Source organism: Triturus cristatus, chromosome 9 (assembly GCF_964204655.1).
Source record: "Triturus cristatus chromosome 9, aTriCri1.1, whole genome shotgun sequence".
Taxonomy (NCBI): Eukaryota; Metazoa; Chordata; class Amphibia; order Caudata; family Salamandridae; genus Triturus; species Triturus cristatus.
Window position 1 is genome coordinate 744,955,144 of NC_140592.1, and position 18,851 is coordinate 744,973,994.

At 46.0% G+C, this 18,851-nt stretch overlaps 1 protein-coding gene across 2 annotated transcripts in view; it reads right to left on the bottom strand.

Moving 5' to 3' along the window:
• MACROD1 (mono-ADP ribosylhydrolase 1) overlaps nucleotides 1-18,851 on the bottom strand; it is a 2,692,027-nt gene that overhangs the window by 45,448 nt on the left and 2,627,728 nt on the right. For both annotated transcript variants that reach the window (XM_085626020.1, XM_085626021.1), the window contains exons 7-8: nucleotides 17,271-17,301; nucleotides 12,778-12,851 (exon numbers count right to left, since the gene is read on the bottom strand). In XM_085626020.1, the coding sequence (XP_085482146.1) occupies nucleotides 12,778-12,851; nucleotides 17,271-17,301 (105 nt within the window). The remainder of the gene's footprint in view (nucleotides 1-12,777; nucleotides 12,852-17,270; nucleotides 17,302-18,851) is intronic.

The window sequence follows — 18,851 nt, forward strand, 5'->3', positions numbered from 1 at the left end:
AGATAGAAGGTTAACTGTATTGTACACATCATCCTGTTTTAAAATGAAATAGGAACAAAGGGCCAGTGGAAGCTGTTTGTTGTGAACAGTTAGAAGTTAAATGACGGCAAGCTTTTACAAAAAGCAAACAAAGGGCATTTAGACTTTGCGGTTACTCGGCATGAATTTACATTTTTGTTAAAAATTAGGGAAGGGCTAGTGGAACTTGTGAGCGACGTGTTATTTAAAGCAGCGTTGCCATTAAACACCTATTAGGATGTTTGTCTTTTAATAATGAGATGCAATCAAAAGTTTCTGGATGAGACCGAGTGAGACATGAGTCGCTGTAGGAAATGTATTGGCTTACAATAGAAATACATTTCTGTTTCTTTGTGTGTATAACTGTCTGTGCATGCACCTTACTGTTTCTGTGTATGCATCTCTGTTACTGTGTGTGCAGCTCTGTCTCTGTGTGTGCGTATTTGAATTTGTGTCTTTGTTTTTGTGTTGATGTCTGTGTTATTTAACCTGTGTCTGTGCATCCCTGTTTTTACATCTCTGTCTATGTGTCTCCCTAATTGCATCTCTGTAAGTGCATTGTATATGCATCTCTGTTACTGTGTGTGCAGCTCTGTCTCTGTGTGTGCGTATTTGTATTTGCGTCTTTGTTTTTCTGTTGCTGTCTGTGTTGGTTTACCTGTGTCTGTGCATCCCTGTCTTTGCGTCTCTGTCTATGAGTCTCTCTCAGTGCATCTCTGTAAGTGCATTTGTCAATCTGTCTCTCTCTCTGTGCGTTTCTGTAAGTACGTTTATCAATGTGTCTCTGTCTGTGCATCTTGTGTCTGAGTCTGTGCCTGTATCTTACTGGCTGTACATCTCTGTCTGTACTTCTGTAACTGTGCATATATTTAAATATGTGTCTCTATCTCTGTGTGTTCATTTCTCTTTTTGCATCTCTATATGTGTAGATTTGTGTGTGGGTCTTTGTAAGTGTGTCTCAATTTGCAGGCGTGTCTCTGTATCTGTGAATGTGTTCTATATCTACATTTCTGTCTCTGTGTGTATCTCTGTGTATGTGACTATGTCATTATGTTTGCGTCTCTGTTTTGGCATGTGTCTTTGTTATGGTGTATGCGTGTCTGTCTCAGCTTATACGTCTCTGTCTTGTTTTCATTGCAACTTTCATGATTTACTCACCACATTGGAATATTTGGACACACTTTTGGCTTGAGAGAAACTTTGTGTGGGTAAAGGTAACCATATACGTGATGTGTTCTCTGTGGCTGCAGAACGTTGTCCAGGTCCCGCCTCCGGCCCTCTTCTTAAGAGAGTAGGCTTTCTGCAAGCTTTAACTAAAATCATGCAGATCTGTACTGGGGAACACGAGCACGGCGGCCTCCTTGCAATCTGTCCAAGTATTCAATTTGGACTGCTGGAATTCTCCAAAGGGAGGCAGGGCATCCTCTGGTCGCCTATCATTTAAATCCGGTTAAAACTCAGTACAGCTCTGCTTCTCTCGCGATCATCAATAGTAATTCAGAATGCTGAATGCTGCTTGTTTGATGTCAGCTTCACTTTTCGTTCTTTTCTAACACCATTTAAACAAGCATTTGCAATGCAATAGGTCTTGCATTTACACGAGTTTTAGCTATTGGCATTGTAAATGACAATGCCTTTTATTTATGTTTTTAAAAACGAAAACAAAAAACGGCATTGTTATTTGCAATGTCAATAGCTCAAACTCGCATAAATGCGAGACCTATTGCATTGCAAATGCTTGTTTACAGTGTGTGTGTGTGTGTGTGTGTGTGTCAGGGTGCGCTATTCCAGTGTGTGTGGCAGGGGCGGCTCCTCCATGTGGATGCAGGAGCATCGCCCCACTGCTTTATCGCAGTGCAAGAAGCAGTAACATAAAATAGTATAAATACAATTTTATGTTACTGCCTCTCACACTGCGAGAAAGCAGAAGGATTTAGTTGGGGGCGGTCCTGCAACAGTGGAGGAGTGGCTAGCCCAATGTTGCGGGCCCTGACTGCTTGGTCTGCCCTCTGGGGCCGACCAAACCAGTCATGCGCACTCTGCCATTTTCTCCATGTAGGTCTGCCCATAGGCGCCTGGCCTGGCGTTGTCCCCACCTATCACAACGCTGCCATTGCAGCATTGTGATTGGCTTAGGAGAGGGGAGGGAGGCTGCCTGCTTCCTGCGGCTGCGAGGAGCAGTGAAGCAGAGACAAGGCGGAACCGGATCAGGCCGGCTAAGGTAAGTTATATATTTTTTATATAATTAAAATTGAACCTCCCCCCGCGCGACCGCCTCCCCGCACTACCTCCCCCCGCCTCACCATCCACGAGTCATGCTGGCTGCGACTGGCCTGTCTAACCGCACAAATGTTTACAGTCACATATTAAAGAGGGGTGTGTCTTGCTAAAGTGACACGAGGAAGTAGTGAGTTGTGTCTGTGACAGCAAAGATGGAGGAGCCAGGAGGAGCATTTCTTGTTCGTGTGCAGCTGGGCACTACAATGGACTGACTGTATGAGCGCGGGAGCCTATTCTGTTTTCAGTGTTGTGTCCAGGGCCATAAGACATTGCCAGATGCAGAAGAAGTGGGGGCATTGTCAGCTTTGTAGTCGTAGTCACAACACTCTGTGTGACTAGTGTCGCACAGGATAAGGAACCCAATGTTGGTAGCATGGAATCGGCAGGGTACAGTGGCCAATTACTGCTTCCAGGTGCCAGAAAATGCATTTAGACCATGCAGAGTTCTCAGGGAAAGATAGATCACAGGATCGATGCTTCCGCTGCAGATTAATGTATAGTGCCATCGTTTTTTCTGTGTCATGCGTTGCACAATATAGGGGGGGGGGGGGGGGGGGGGTTGGTGAGAGGGGTAGAGAAACACACTTGAAACTTACTTTAGCCGGGATGTTAATTGATTTTGTAATATTTTCCAATCGCAGACCCACGGCCCCAGGTTCAGAATGACTTTGGATAGCATACTGAAAGTAGTCACACTCGTTTTACTACATGGCCTCTCAATTGCAGCATGCGGTTCACTAGTTATATGGCGAGGATAATTGGGAGAAACTATTACTGGCAGGAACTTACGGCGGCTGGTCGCTGACAGAGCTGCTGATGCTGGGAGGTGGAGTTCCCAGGGAATGCCCGCATATTGTGCGCCATGTAGCAGCAGTATGGGAAAACGCGGTGCGGATGGTGGTGCAGCATGCCATGTTCGCTCCAGATATGCCCCTGTGGGCTCTGCGCCCTTTCGCCAGTATCGCAGACTCCATGTCGGAGCGTCGTTGGAGGGATGGAGGCTGCAAGACGCTAGGAGACCTTTATGTAGACGGGAAATTTGTGATGCGAGAGGAGGCACAAGATACCTTTGATTTAGGATCGGGCCAATTTCTGCAACACGGGAACATTTCTAGTGTTGCCAGTGAGCTTTGGCTGGGGTTCCCGGAGGAACCTCCTTCCACTAATGTTCTGAAAGTCTTGTTGTACATGGCGCAGGGCAGGCACCTGATTTCTGATCTCCACAGAGCACTAAGAGATGATTTACCAGGGAAGACCCTGGGAATCCAGCTAAAGTGGGACACACTAATGGATGAGCCCCTGACGGAGAGTGAATTGGGGAAGGTACAGGGGGGTGCAGAGAGTTAGTGCAAGTGCACGGTTTAAGCTCCTTCAATACAATTTCATACATCAAGTATTACGTTACACATAATCTATCCAGCCCGGAGGGATGAGCGTCCCAGATGCCATAGGCAGGGTGCGGACTTCCTCCATATGGTCTGGTCCTGTACGCTATTGCTTCCTTATTGGGAGGTAGTACTTACGCGTTTACGAGAAGCCACGGGCTGGACCATTCCCAGGGAAATTCGACAAGCACTGCTGGGAGTATTGCCTACACCAAAGCATAAGAAACTAAGCAGGTGATTCGCCAATCTGGGACTTGTTCCGGCTAGGAGACGTGTAGTTATAGCATGGATGTGTCCTCTGCCCCTGCGGACTGGATCAGGGATGTGAGCTAATGAAATTTGTGTGGAAGGATGATAAGGTGGGGGAGGACTTACTAGCATGGCCCGTTATGTTGGCGGACCTACAGGATGACCAAACACCTACATCCCAGGGGGCCTCGGGAGGGGTGGATCCCCAAAGAAGCAAATAAGGGTGGAAGGCTGCCAGGGCCATGTTTATTATTCCAGCAAACAGATATAATTCGGTATAGTGCACGTAACCATGTAACCTGACACGGACTGAATGGGGAAGGGAGGGGGAGTTAGTTTAACGAGATCCTTTTTTTATGTATTATGTTAGGACAGATTGTGTGAGGCAGGAAGTTGCCAATAAGTGATAATTGAAAGTAAATGATGCTCATATATACACATGTAATGCCATTCCCTATAAATGCCAATAAAACTTTAAGGAAAAAAAAAAGTAGTCACCCTAGTGCAACAGACTTATGTGAGTGAAGGACCCAGTATGCTTACTTGAATTGTTCAAAAAGGATCTAATTTTCCAGTGAGGGGATTTCACTCCATCAAGGGGGGGTTGTATACCTCCGCAATGCACTTGTGACATGCCAATATTTTTTTATATAAATTATGTCTTGTTTAATAGATTCAATTTTATGCACATAAACAACTTCTTGATTTTCGTGCACGAGGCAAAGTATGTATGAACAGTTGTTCAAACCAGTACTTTAAATGGGAAAACAATAGCGCAGGTACTCATTTAAATGTGGCGAGTGGGCGGGGCTAGGGGCGGGGCTAAAGGCAAGACATGTGAAGTTTATTGGCTTATATACTAGTTGCAGCACACACGAGAAATGCCTTTCTATAAACAAATCAGGTTAATTAGTTATACAAAATGAAAGTCAAAGTGATATTTTAATATTTCCTTATTTTGGAATATTTCTCACAAAAACACGCACACACAAGCAGGCAAACAGACACACATAAGCAGACATTCACGCAAAAGAATCAGGTGGGATTAAAGCCCTTTTAACCTCCCATGGCTTTCTTCATTGTTCTCTCGCTGGGCTGCCTCATTCCTTGCAACACGGCATGAGGGGAAACGCCTGGATATCATGCAAATGAGCCCACGCTGAATAGTTCAGCGGGGGCTCAGCTCAGGGCTATAAAAGTGATTTGGCAGTCAAATAGACAGGCTACTACCACTAGAGGCCAATGCCCCTATCTTCCATGAGTACGTACTCTCCACGGCCGTAGAGAAGTGCCGGTACTCCAGGTGATAAAAATAAGAAGTGCCGGTGCTCCGTACCGGTGAGTACCGGCCCATTTAAAGCACTGGTTCAAACCATCGGAACTGATTGCTTATGCAAGAATCTGATCAAGTGTGAATTTCTAATGTGTACATTTCAGTTCTGGGTTGTCTCAACTTTCCAGCTGGACTGCGGATGTTAGATAGAAAGATCTAGCACTGCTGAACTGCTCAGGTGCAGGAAAGACCAGAAGCATGCAGGCTGGGGGCACCCAGAGTGACAGTCAGTTTTGGCGCCCCCCCCATGACCACCTCCTCAGATTCTCTCATGACCACTGGCCAAATGTGCCCCTCATCTCTCCAATCATAAGTTACTGCTAAACACAGCACCCCCCCGAGGTCCACGCCCCCTCCACAGGCCAGCGCCCAGTGCGGCCGCACCGGTCACCCTGCCCTAAAGCCAGCCCTGCATGCAGGCTCCCTCTGAATTTTCATGAGTGCTTAGCTCTTGTCTTATCAAGCGGTAAGTGTCCGACCTTCAATGAAGATAATCAAGCTTTCCAGGAGTTAAAGTGCCTTTTCATCACAGCTCCTGTTAGCTCACTTGGATGTTTCACAGGCTTTTAAGGATGGGGCTGATGCCTTTGGCATTACAATGTGCATGACCTAAATGCACTGCCACGCCATGCAGTCTCTTTTCACTCCTGAAAGATGAACTCAGCAGAAAGGAAACTGCAGAACAGCCCCCTTAGAGTAACAGTACGTACAAAATTGTCTCATATCCGCCTCTGTGCCTATGGCATGACAGCTTCAGTGGACACTGTTCTTTGCAGAATTACATTTTGTCATCACATTTAGGCATGGGTTTGTTGTACATTAGGACTTTAGGGCACTCCAGACATACAGAGAAAGCAGCGCGATTAGTGTCCAGAATCCCACCTTTATTGTACTTGAGTGTATTTTTCCAAAGGAATGGATGTTTTAAAACCCACCATATGGAAAGCCAGCCTAGTGTCTTGTTATAGTTACTCTGAGAAAACAGACTTGAGTGCTGGATGCGAGAATAACAAATAGCGAAAATAGTGTCTTGTAAAGAAGGAAACGAAAACTCATACATTAAGAAGTAAACCGGCACATATTGTACTAGAATCAGTGCTTAATTTCATTACAAGACTGGAGGCTAACATTATGCATATTTCTTTTAATGCAGTCCAAGCAGCCGCATACATCATAAAGTAAAAAGGTTCCAGAACACATCACTAAAAACATACAAAAGGAATGAGCCCATAACAATCTACCTCTTTTAAATGCGGCTCCAAGCAGATAAGTTCCTTTACTTTTACTATTTACTCATTGTACTATTAACTTACTGCCTTTCTTCTACTACCCTTTACCGGTTTACTATAGTTTTGGGACTAATCCCCCCGTTCCCTCTCACCCTCTTGTCAACCTGATCTCTAATTTTCGGAGATCAGTCCCTCATCCTCATTCTTCTGCCCTTTCCATCGTCCCTGTCACCCCCACCTCAACCGCCGTATAATCGCGGTACTTTACACCTCCCATCGATATTTTCTATAGTTTTTCAACTGCCTTCCCTACATAACCAGCGCTCACCTTGTATCGACGAAGTCCGCTCTTGGTTTTTTAATGGGGGAGAGCTCCACCGCATATAGGCGCCTCTCCCCCCATGCCATTCCTGTTTGATTTGGGTAAAAATTAGCCCTCTCATGAGCTCCCTCGGCTCAATCTATCTTTTCTCCCTTCTCGGAGCATACGAAGCCTCCATTAAAGGAAAATACCCTGGCAATACGGACATTATGTCGTCCCGTTGCCAAGGTGCTTTCCTCGAATCCCCCGCGTATCGAGGCTTGTCTCCTCTGCCTCCTAGCAACTGGCTACAGCTGATCGGTTTCGCGAGCATACTGACAGTTGCTCTAGCTTCCCGATCAGCTGCCAGTCGATTGGTCAATATGCTCAATACTTTTAAGCATTTTTTTCATGTCCTCAATGCCCCTCTGCTCATTTTAGCATTTATTCCTCGACCGTACAAGACAGCCTTGTATATTCCTCAACTGGGCAAGACGCTCCCTTCTGGCTGTCAACTGGCTGTGCTGTCTCTTCTTAGGGTTTGATAACTTTCACGCTACTTGCTTCCTTGTGCCTTCACCCTCTTTCATAGCTTGCACACAAAAAAGGGGTTTCTAACCTAAAAAAAAAAAGAGGGTGCCAAATATTTCAACCTTTCCTATACCTTGTTTCTAAGCCATTTAAATAGATACTATGTCTGATATAGATTCTGATGACGCTAGTGCCCCCACCCCTAGCATGGATAATGAAGCCTTCAAGAGAATAATCCAGAAAGAGATAAGATCATGCATGCTAGAAACCCTAACTAAAGTCATGACTTCAAAGAGGTCCCTCCCTGCCGAGGAGGACGATACTACAGAGAACCAGTGTTCCCTAGCCTCTGACGATCTCATCGAAATAAGGGGGAAGAGACTAAAAAAGAATAAAAATATAGAACAACCAACCCCCAAGAGCACTATGGGAGGTCCCAGCACCTCAAGTAATTCTGGAGGTCTCAGCACCTCAACTATTAATGGAGGCCACCGCACCTCAAATCCTTTGGGTGTCCTTAGCGGCACAACTCATAATGGTGTCCTCAGCGGCACAAAACATCTGGGTGTCCCTAGTGGTACAAAACATCTAAGTGCTTAGCATACTCAGTACTATATTGGAGATAATGACTTTCAAGAGAACAACACCTCTAACATTTTTGACGAATATGTTTTAGATTTAGACGAGGATGACCAAGAGTTTTACACTCAACCGTCTGAAGACGAACTCCCTTCCTCGTCAAAAGACAACATTCTCAATCCTCTAGGCGAGGAAATGTTCTCTCCTCTCAATATAAAGAACCCTAAAAACTCAGAATGGTGCCCTCAAGATCATGTGGGCAAATTCATTAAAAAATGGCTTAGAAACCCGCTGGGAAAAGACACACGCAACTTAATCAGAGCTGAATGCTCAAGACCCTCCATACAGGACAAGACCTGCCAAACTCCCAACCTTGATCCAGAGCTAATTTAATACCTCTTTAAGCTTGGCAGAGACCCGAGAAAAGGGATGGAGAGATCCCTCAAGGGGTACCAAGATCGCCTTCTTGACATCTTGGGTCCTCTGGCCAGAATCATTGATACTGCCGAGGAGAGCCACTTTAATGGCACACCCCTGGATACGGAACTCATTAGGGGATGGAGCCAAGGGCCTTAATTTTACTGGGCAACGCCAACGCCAGCCTCAACTCCGAAAGGAGAAGAGTGGTTCTGACTAAAATTAGCCCTAAGGTGAGTGACATGGCGGACAAATAACCATCTCTGAAACCCAATGGGTTACTTTTTGGCGAAGGCCTAAATAAATAATTAGGAAAATATGTCTCAACCTTCACGGCCTTGGATAAGGCCCACCAGAATATGAAGCGAGTTTTCAACCCTAACCTTTTTGGCCAGGCCGGAAGAAGGGGCCTCTCTTCCGGTTGCTTAAACCATAGGCCCTACACAAGATTCCGAGGCTACGGACTTCGGAAGGGGTTACCAACCCAATAATCCCCCCCAATTCTACCCCCAAAGAGGAAGAGGCCCTCGCTCCAGAGGCTTCAGATCACGAGGAACCTCCAGTAACAACAACTCTCAAAGTGAGTACCCTAACTCTTCTTCCTTCACCCTTCTTTTTCCCCAAAGGTGGGAGGCAGACTCAAATTCTTCTATCAGAATTGGAAATTAATTACTCAAGACCCATGGGTACTAAACACTGTAAAGGGTTTTATGATAGATTTTATAGAAATTCCCACTCAAACTTCTTTCCTGAGAGACATCCCTCTCACTCTAGATCAACAAAAAATAGTAGAGGAGGAGACATCCTCTATGCTTTAGAAAGGAGCAATAATAGAAGTCCCATTGGCGATGTTAAGATTTATAAGTACACTCTTCCTTGTCGAGAAAAAGGACAAGGTCTGGAGACCTGTCATAAACTTAAGGGAACTGAACAAATATCTCGTTTACAGACACTTCAAGATGGAAGGCATCCATCTCCAGAGAGATTTATTATTAGAAGGGGACTGGCTAGTCAAATTAGACCTGAAGGATGCATACTTTACCATCCCTATAGCCCAGGTACACCAACCTTTCCTTCAGTTCATGTGGAAAACCACCTCTTCCAATTCCAAACCCTCCCTTTCGGCCTGTCCTACGCCCCATGGTGTTTCATCAAGGTCATGAGATCAATCGCCTCTTCCTTAAGAGAAAGAGGAATTTGTCTAATCATATATCTAGACGACATCCTCATAATGTCCCAGGGCATTCTCAGATCATTCAGGACCTGAAGACCGTAATAGATCTATTAAAAAGCCTGGCGTTCATTATAAACAAAGAAAAATCGATATTGTCTCCCTCCAGAACCCTGGAATTCTTGGGTTTCACTGCACATACTATGAAATGTCTCCTTTTACTCCCATCAAAGAAAATAACCAAGATCAGGAAAGCGATAAGACACGTCCTGAAACAAGAGAATTTATCCCTGAGAGAACTAGCCAGGCTTCTAGGTCTCCTTTCCTCCTCCATTCAAGCCATCTTCCTGGGCCCCCTAAATTATCGAGCTCTTCAAAGGGTGAAAGCGAGAGCTCTAAGATCTGGCCTCTGGTACGGGGATCGCATTTCCCTAGACCAGGAGGCCAAATTAGAACTGACCTGGTGGCTAGAGAACTTGGATGCATGGAATGGGAAAGAAATATTTGGTTCAGCACCAGAATTTGTTCTAGAATCAGATGCGAGCCTTCATGGCTGGGGAGCCTGCCTCCTCGATCAGAACAAGGGCAGCGTCTGGTCGCAAGAGGAATCCTCTCACCACATAAACTACCTAGAACTGACTGCTGGTCTTTACGCGTTAATGAGCTTCAGACACTCCCTCCAGGACAGGTCAGTCATTCTAAAAATGGACAACATGTTCCCGGTTACCTATATAAATCGTCTGGGGTGTACCAAATCTGCAGATCTCTCGAATTCAGCCAAGAAACTTTGGATGTTCTGTCTGGAACACAAGATTGCCCTAAGAGCGGAATACCTTCCAGGGAAAACAAACATATCTGTGGATTGGAACTCGAGGTTGCTTTTAGACCACAGAGATTGGAAGCTCAATGTTTCCGTTTTCAAGTCTCTCAACAAAATATGGGGTCCTCTGGAAATAGATCGGTTTGCGAGCAGACTAACCTTCCAGTTGGAGAAATATTACAGCTGGATGCCCTACCCGGGTGCTCTGGCAGTGAACGCATTTCTTCAATGCTGGAAGGGAGTCAATGCATACGCTTCCCCCCCCCCCCACCTTTGCCATGATCCAGAGAGTTCTTCAAAAAGTGAGACAGGAACAATGTTCCATTGTTCTTGTAACACCCTTCTGGCCATCCCAGGCATGGTTCCCCACTACGCTGGAGCTAGCTTGCAACATTCCCTTCCTAATTCCATCCCAATTGGACCTTCTTACAGAGGTAGATGGAGGAGGTCACCCCCTAGTTCACGCAGGGAATTTGAACCTTCTTTCCTGGAGAGTGTCAGGAGATCCAATGAACTCTCACGACTTTCATCAACAGCTGCAGCTCTCCTCGGAGAGTCTCGGGCCCCAGGCACTCACTACAGGTATAACAACATATGGAAATGCTGGGTACGTTGGTGCGTGGAGAGGAACCTGGATTCTGTGGAGGCAACTATTGTTGACATAGTAAACTTCCTTGTTGAATAATTTGAAAGGGGTCTTAGCTATAGATCTATCAATTGTTATAGATCGGCTATCTCCGCACGACATGCTCTTGTCAACGGTAAAACGGTAGGTAAGAACGCCATAATTTGTCGAGTCCTCAAAATTATTAGACTCAGGAGACCTCCTATCAGTCTCTCTGGGATGTTAAGGTAATTCTAGATCTTTTCCCTAATTGGCCTGATAATACTCACTTGAATAGGAAAAACCTATTTATCCAAGCTTGCTACACTGTTATGCCTAGTCTCTTGTCGTAGGGTCTCTGATGTTAAAGCTCTTGAAATCACCAATAGATACTATAACATGTTTGGAGTCAAATTTGAATTATTTAAAAGAACCAAGACCATGTCTGATTCAAACTTCTATCCATGTCTTGAGCTATGCAAAAAACGTTGTGTGGTAGACTGTATGAGAGAGTACGACTTTGGACTTTGTGCTCAGAGTGTGAATCAGTTACTTATTTCCTTCGTTAAACCTCACAAAGGTATAACTTCGGCCTCAATTGCCAGATGGCCTAAAATTGTTATGAATTTAGCAGGTATTGATTTAAAGAAGTTCCAAGCGCATTCTCTTAGAGGTGCTATGGCCAGTAAATCCTTCTGGTCCGGTGGTAAGTTGGATGACATTCTTAAAGCTCCTGACTGGTCTAATGCTAGGACTTTCGCACAGCATTACTGTAAACCAATTGATCACATGTCTGATGTAGTCTTCAAAGCTACCAACATGCATAATGGTAGCCTCCGGTCTTGTAATGAAATTACGATTCTCCTGTTACCATGACTAGAGAATCTGGATTTCATTAAAGACACGGAGGCTAACATTATCCCACCTACCCTTTCCCTTGGAAACTTAAAGCTTACAGTATATGTATTCTCAAGACTGACGTACTTTAATGGAATTGTATCCTTTATTTACTTGAAAGCTATTTAATAATTAGTTGATTGAATTATATTATTCTTTTGTCGAATTACATTGCTTGCCTCTTACTTTTTTCTTGAAGTACTTATATCTCTCTCTTTTTTTTTCAGGTAATCTCTCATAACTTCATGATTTTCACCTTTGGATCCTTCATCGTTATTCCTTTTCCTTTGTTTTGTGATGGTTTAAAGAAGTGTTTGGGACTTATTCTATTCTACGCCACATTTAAAAAAGGCAGATTGTTATGGGCTCATGCCTTTTGTATGTTCTTAATGTTCTGTTCTGGAACCTTTTTACTTTATGATGTATGCGGCTGCTTGGACTGCATTAAAAGAACTATGCATAATGTTAGCCTCCGTGTCTTTAATGAAATCCAGATTCTCTAGTCATGGTAATAAGAGAATTGCAATTTGAGCTGGGGTTTCCGGTGCGAAGCACCGCCACTTAATTGTCAATACCAGCGCTTATGCCAGTCAGCCACAAGGTGGCGCTGTCTGGCTAATTTAGAGATGACCACAACAAAAGTTAATTATTAATTCAAAATACATAAAAAATGACTATTACCTGCCTCCCAAACCATTCTTACAGCTCTGGGGGCCTGGAATAGTCCGAATTGTCACACTTGTAGGAGTGTGATGGTTAGTAGTTGTGTTATTACTATCATTGGCAGCATGGCAGGGGGAATGTCTGGTGCAAGCTGCAGTGGCTTCCTGACGAGAGCCCTGGCACTTATGTTTTTTACAAATTAGGCACTGACCATAATATGTCAAGAGAGGTGGCAGGTGCCTCCCAACAGGCGTCACGTTGGGAAGGGGGTGGGGGAGGGGGTGGACCAGAACCTCTTACCTTGTCTTTATTCTCTTCCAGCCACAGACGGATTGTGTCCAAAGCAACGTCAGCCGCAGCGGGGTTGGGATATCCTGGGAAGCAGCAGATGCAAGAAAACACAACAGAGAGAATTAGCAGAAGGAAAGAGGGATTGTCATTGTGCCTCGTCAGAGGAGGTTAGATGGCATCAAGGGAGATGTGTGCAAAGGAGGAGGGAGTAAAGGCAAGAAGGCTGCAGGTTTTAGGTTGAGTCTGGATCAGGGAAGAATGACAGCACACATGCCCCAAACCTCATCCTTCATGCTCCTTCTCCCTCGGGTCCGGCATTTGGATGTGGAGCTGATGGAGTCAGTGGAAAATGTCATTGTTGTTTAAAGGGTCTCGACAAACAAAATCAAAACCCTGTGGATAGCCACAAGTCTAGATCCTAGAGAAGAGACTCCATTCATTGGGTTACAACTTGGGTCTGGCTGGTGAAGCCAACACTAATTTCTTTCAGGTCATATAATCACTCCTAAGGATTTCGTTCTCCTTTAAATTAGCAACCTACGCTAACCTCGCAGCCAGGGAATTCCACACATGGATCTCCAACTGCGCAAACAAGCTCGCCCCGCTACTCAACTCTGACAAACAACGTCCCAGGAAAGCCACCTGGTTCACCACTGACCTTCAAGAAGCCAGGCGCACCTGCAGACGCCTCGAGAAGAGCTGGAGAAACAGTAAGACACCCAAGAACCACACTACCTACCAGAACGCCATGAAGGAACACCACCAATGCATCAGAACCACCAAAAGAACCTTCATCCACAACAAAATCCTCCCCAACTCAAGCAACTCCAAAGAACTCTTCAACGTCATCCAGGAATTCGCCAAGCCCCCCAGCGAAGCCACTGACATCACCCCCTCCCAGGACTTCTGCGACAAGCTCAGATACGACTTCCACCTGAAGATCAAAAACCTCTACGTCAACTTCAATAACCAGACCCCTGACTCTGCAACCATCTCGTCCCCCGGCAACACCAACCAACCCACCATCTCAGCCCGTCACGACCGAAGACACCGCCTCGACCATGAACGACATCCATTCAGGGGGCCCACAGACCCCTGCTCACCTCACATCTACTACAGAGCCGCCACCGCCATCGCTCCAGAACTACGACGCACCATCAACGTCACCTTCGAGACCGGCACTTTCCCCGACGACTGGAAACACACAGAAGTCAGACCCCTGCTCAAAAAACCCTCTACAGACTCCACGGACCTCAAGAACTACCGGCCCATCTCGCTTCTCCCTTTTGCTACAATAGTCCCTGAGAAAAATGTCAATGCACAGCTAACAAGGTTCATCGAAGAAAACTCCATCCTCGACCCCTCTCATCCGGATTCCGCAGCAACCACAATACCGAGACCGCCCTACTCGCGGTCACGGACGACATCCGTACCCTCCTAGACCAAGGCCACACCGCAGCCCTGATCCTACTCGACCTGTCAGCAGCATTCAACACCTGTCCCACCGCACAAGCCGCAAGACTACTCACCACTGGCATACAAGAGACTGCCCTCGACTGGATCCGCTCGTTACTTACCGGCAGGAGCCAAAAGGTCAGACTGACACCCTTCCTCTCCGAACCCACGGAAATTAACTGCGGAGTACCCCAGGGATCATCACTCAGCCCAACCCTTTTCAACATCTACATGGCCCCCTCACCGCCATCGTCAGACAGTACGGCCTCAGCATAGCATCCTACGCCGACGACATCCAGCTCATTCTCTCGCACACCAACCCCACCACCACCAGACTCAGCTTCCAGAAAGGAATGCAGGACATTGCATCCTGGATGAGCACCAACTGCCTGAAGTTCCACTCGGAGAAGACAAAAGTTCTCATCCTCGGAACCACCCCATCGGCATGGAACAACACCTGGTGGCCCCATGCCCTCGGCACCCCTCCGACCCCCACGGACCACGCCAGAAACCTCGGTATCATACTTGACACCTCCCTCTCCATGAATGGACAGGTCAACGCTGTAACTTCCAGCTGCTTCAACACCCTCCGCATCCGCCGGAAAACCTTCAAATGGATCCCCCCCGAGTCAAGGAAGACAGTCACCCAGGCACTTAGAACCAGCAGACATGACTACGGAAACGCCCTCTACGCCGGCATCAACAAGGCTCTACTCCACAAGCTCCAGACAATACAAAACACAGCCGCCAGACTCATTCTCGGCATCCCCCGACACGAACACATCAGCCAACACCTTTAGAATCTCCACTGGCTCTCCGTCGAGAAAAGAATCACCTTCAAGATACTTACTCACTCACGCCTACAAATGCCTCCACAACACCAGACCCCAATACCTCAACAACAGAATCACCCTCCACGTACCCAAAAGAAACCTCCGATCCGCCAACCTTGTCTGCGCCGAAATCCCACGCATCCGCAGAACCAGAGCAGGAGGAAGAGCCTTCTCCTACATCGCAGCCAAAATCTGGAACGAGCTCCCAATCAACATCAGCTGCGCCCCCTCCCTGAACGCCTTCAGGAAGGCCCTCAAGACCTGGCTCTTCGAATGAACGGAACTGTGGGACCCCCCCGACCCCACCACCTTGAGACCCTCACGGGTGAGTAGCGCACTTACAATTCCCCTGATTGATTGATAAAAATGATTCACACTAATTTAGAATGTGTGTCTTCCTGACAAAATCATGAGTAGAATTTCTTTATTTGTGTTCCTGCTCTAAGTATCCACCTTGACTATAAGGCAAGCCAAACTTTCCCAAGCATTCCCTCATATCGTTCACAGAGACTACCAATGACATGTTTATCAGATGTCCCCCCTTTTCTGATCTTCTTTTTCAAGGCATGTGAATTAGATACATTTTCTTTACAATTATCTTTCCCTTCAGCCTCTATCTGCCCTCCAAACATACATATCATTACGCAAAAGCATTTAATGTTTTTCAACATTTTGACGTCTATATGTCTACCTGCATATGCTCTATATTTATATACTTTTTGTACTTTTTCCTGATATATTCCTTTAGTGCACACTATGTAGATGGTGGTTGCAGGTGGTGGGCACTGACACTTATTTCTCAGGATTTTGAGTTATTGTGTATTATCAGGCTCTGATCCAGAGCCAGAGGTAGAGAAAATGGCAGAAAAGGACAAAGAAGGAGCAAGAGAAAAAATTGGAAAACAATGACAAAGAAAGTGGAAAGAAAATGCAAGAGGCAGATAAGAGGCAGGAGGTTTAGGGTGGTGGAGAAAAGAGGCCTGAATTGGAATCAAATGTATTCGGCAAACCCAGCATTTGCCAGATTCGGCGGGAGACTTGGAGGAAAAACTCTAGGCGCTCTCCCTATTTTTATTTGCTAAATTAACACTGTCTTGGCCTGATTATAAAAGCAATTTGATTAGCCAGACTGAAGGAAGGTCAGCAAATGGCTGCATACCCCGACATAAATCCACCCTTCGCGGTTCACAGAAAGTGAATTGTCATTCATTAACCAATTTACTCTCACATAAAATTACTCCAGTATCACGTACCTTAATGCTGGAGTACATCAGCTCCCATGAGTGAGGAGTGGACCGTTTCAGGGTCAGTAACCTAGCTTGGATATCATGACTCCTGGTGAAAGCAAGGAAAAGGGGTCCGTGGACTGCAGCTGAGGTACTGAAATACAGTAATCATCAAAGTTCAATGGGCCCCTCAGGTCTCTGTGTCCCGGTGCACTGCACCTTCTGCACCAATGGTAACTACGCCCCTATTTAGAGTGGCGGTAACATGGTAGGTTTGTGGACAACCACAAACTAATGGTCTATTTCCACAATGGAAACGGCTGAAAATGTCCTCCTGTCAAGAGTATGAGTAAATCTGTTTCCAGAGTGACAATTATCAGGGAACACCCCCAAAACAGGTGGACTTTAAGGGGCTCAAGATTTTCCATGTGTATAAAAACAAAAAGAAAAAAGTGCAATTGCACTATTACACATAAGGAAATGACTTCACATGGGAAAATTGCAGTTCATAAAGTTTTCCTGCATACACCCGGAATGGTGTGATGGTAGGTCCTTTAAAAGAGTACTGTTGGAATATATGTGAATCCAGAAATTTGAAAGAAATCACACCCAAATGTCTCCGAAGGCAGATTTTCGAAATCCTTTGAGAATCCGGCCCAGTGGGTATCTTTGTTATCAGGTGCACAGAGCACAGGCCAGTCGCCAGTTTTGAGGAATAGAAAAGCATATGCCACAGGTATAAAAGCAGAATCATATGTAGGATTCATCTAAGCGTGAGATCTGCTACACAGTAAAAAGCTGTAGGTTGAGGTAAAAGCAATGACCTCTGACATCTATGATATGGGACACTTCAATATATGATGGGGTGCTGCCTTGCTGTCTGGCAGAGAGAGGATCTTGGGTGGAAGAGGATGCCGGGAGTAAGAGAAACTGGAGGGACTGTACAGAATAAAATATCAAGCGGAAATAAGCAGAGTAGGACACTCACCATAGACTCCGGTGGAGATGCAGGGGAAGGCCTGAGGGAGCAGAAAGAGACAATCAATCACTTGTGGTGCAGCATTTCAGATCACTTCTGCCTCCATCCCCAACACTGCTTACATCCCCCACCCTGACTCCTATGGCCACCCGGCCCCAATCCCTACAATGTGGCAGGGACACAGCACACTGGAACAAGGAAACAAAGAACACTGGGGCAGAGAAACACAAACTCAACTTGGACACTGTGACACGTGAAACAACCCAAGGCCGCCACAAGATCAGCCAGAGCTCCCTCCACTGGGACTACTCATAGCCTGTAGACTTATTCTGGTATGGAGTGGATAAAATGGAACCCTGCCTTCCCCACAGAACTGGCATCATTGGGTTTAACCAGGGCCTGCAGACACACCCCTCACATTGCCGTGGGTTAGCTAGGAGCTTGCAAGACTCCCTTCCCCAACACCGCTAACAGCAACTGTGGACTTCACATCATGTCCCATGGAGCACACTCAAGGAAATAAGCAAAATAAGGACTTCAAATCATGGTGTTTTTCGTTGGGGAGTGGGGGGTGAGGGGGGTGGGGCAGTGCTTTAAATGAAAATATAGAAGTCCAGGTACTCACTATTTAGAGTACATGTTTGCCCCTGAGAAGTGCCGATACTCTCCTGTTAAATGTATTGCAGCAGTACTGAGAAGTGCTGGCACTCTCCTGTCAAATGAAAGAAGTGCCGGTACTCAGTACCGGATAGTACCTGCCCAGTTAAAGCACTGGGGTGGGGGTGGGGGGGGGGGGGGCTTATTTGAAGCTTGGACATGAGAAAAACAGTGTGAATTTCAGCACTTATGTCATCATATAAACTACAAAGAAATAGTGACAGTTTTAAATGGTAAACAAATAAAAAAGGTTTCTAGGACCCTGATCAAATCGTAAACAGGAAGGGGCAAGAAAGAGGCACCGCCTCATATCTGCTGCTCGGAGAGGGCTGTATCAATGGCTGGTGACCTCATCTTCAGCCGCAAACCATTGATCAGTAACTGACAACTCAAACGGAGTGGTACCCGATTCACAAAGGGGGCGCTTTCCTGTCGGTCATCTTTCCCTTTGGGGGTTGTGACCGTGGCTTGCCTTCGAGGAGTGCAAGCAGTGGTTCCTAGCTGCAGTCCCAATGTCTTCTCAAATAAGCAGCTTTTTTTTTTTAAGTAGCACCGGTCCCTTTAAAAAATATATATATATTTTCCATTTGGGAATGCAAATGGAGGGACGTGGCCTGCTGTGCACTGCCAGCCCTTGATCCCTGAATTTACAGCCAATTAAAGTGTGTCGCAAATTGGACCTGCCTAATTAATTTCCATTAAGCAGGTCAGTTGCCGACGTCCTTGTGAATGTACAGTTTGCGATGTGAGTATAATTAGATAGGTCGCATTGTAAACTGAATTCCCACTCACAAACCAATTAGTATGCAAACTGCACATCCCTGGTTTGTAGATGCGAGTCGCCAGGGCCTATGTCATTAGAATGTTCTCCCGTCCTTACACTGGAGAGGTCTCCCTTCCCCATATACTTTTAACTGGGATGGTAGGAGAGTT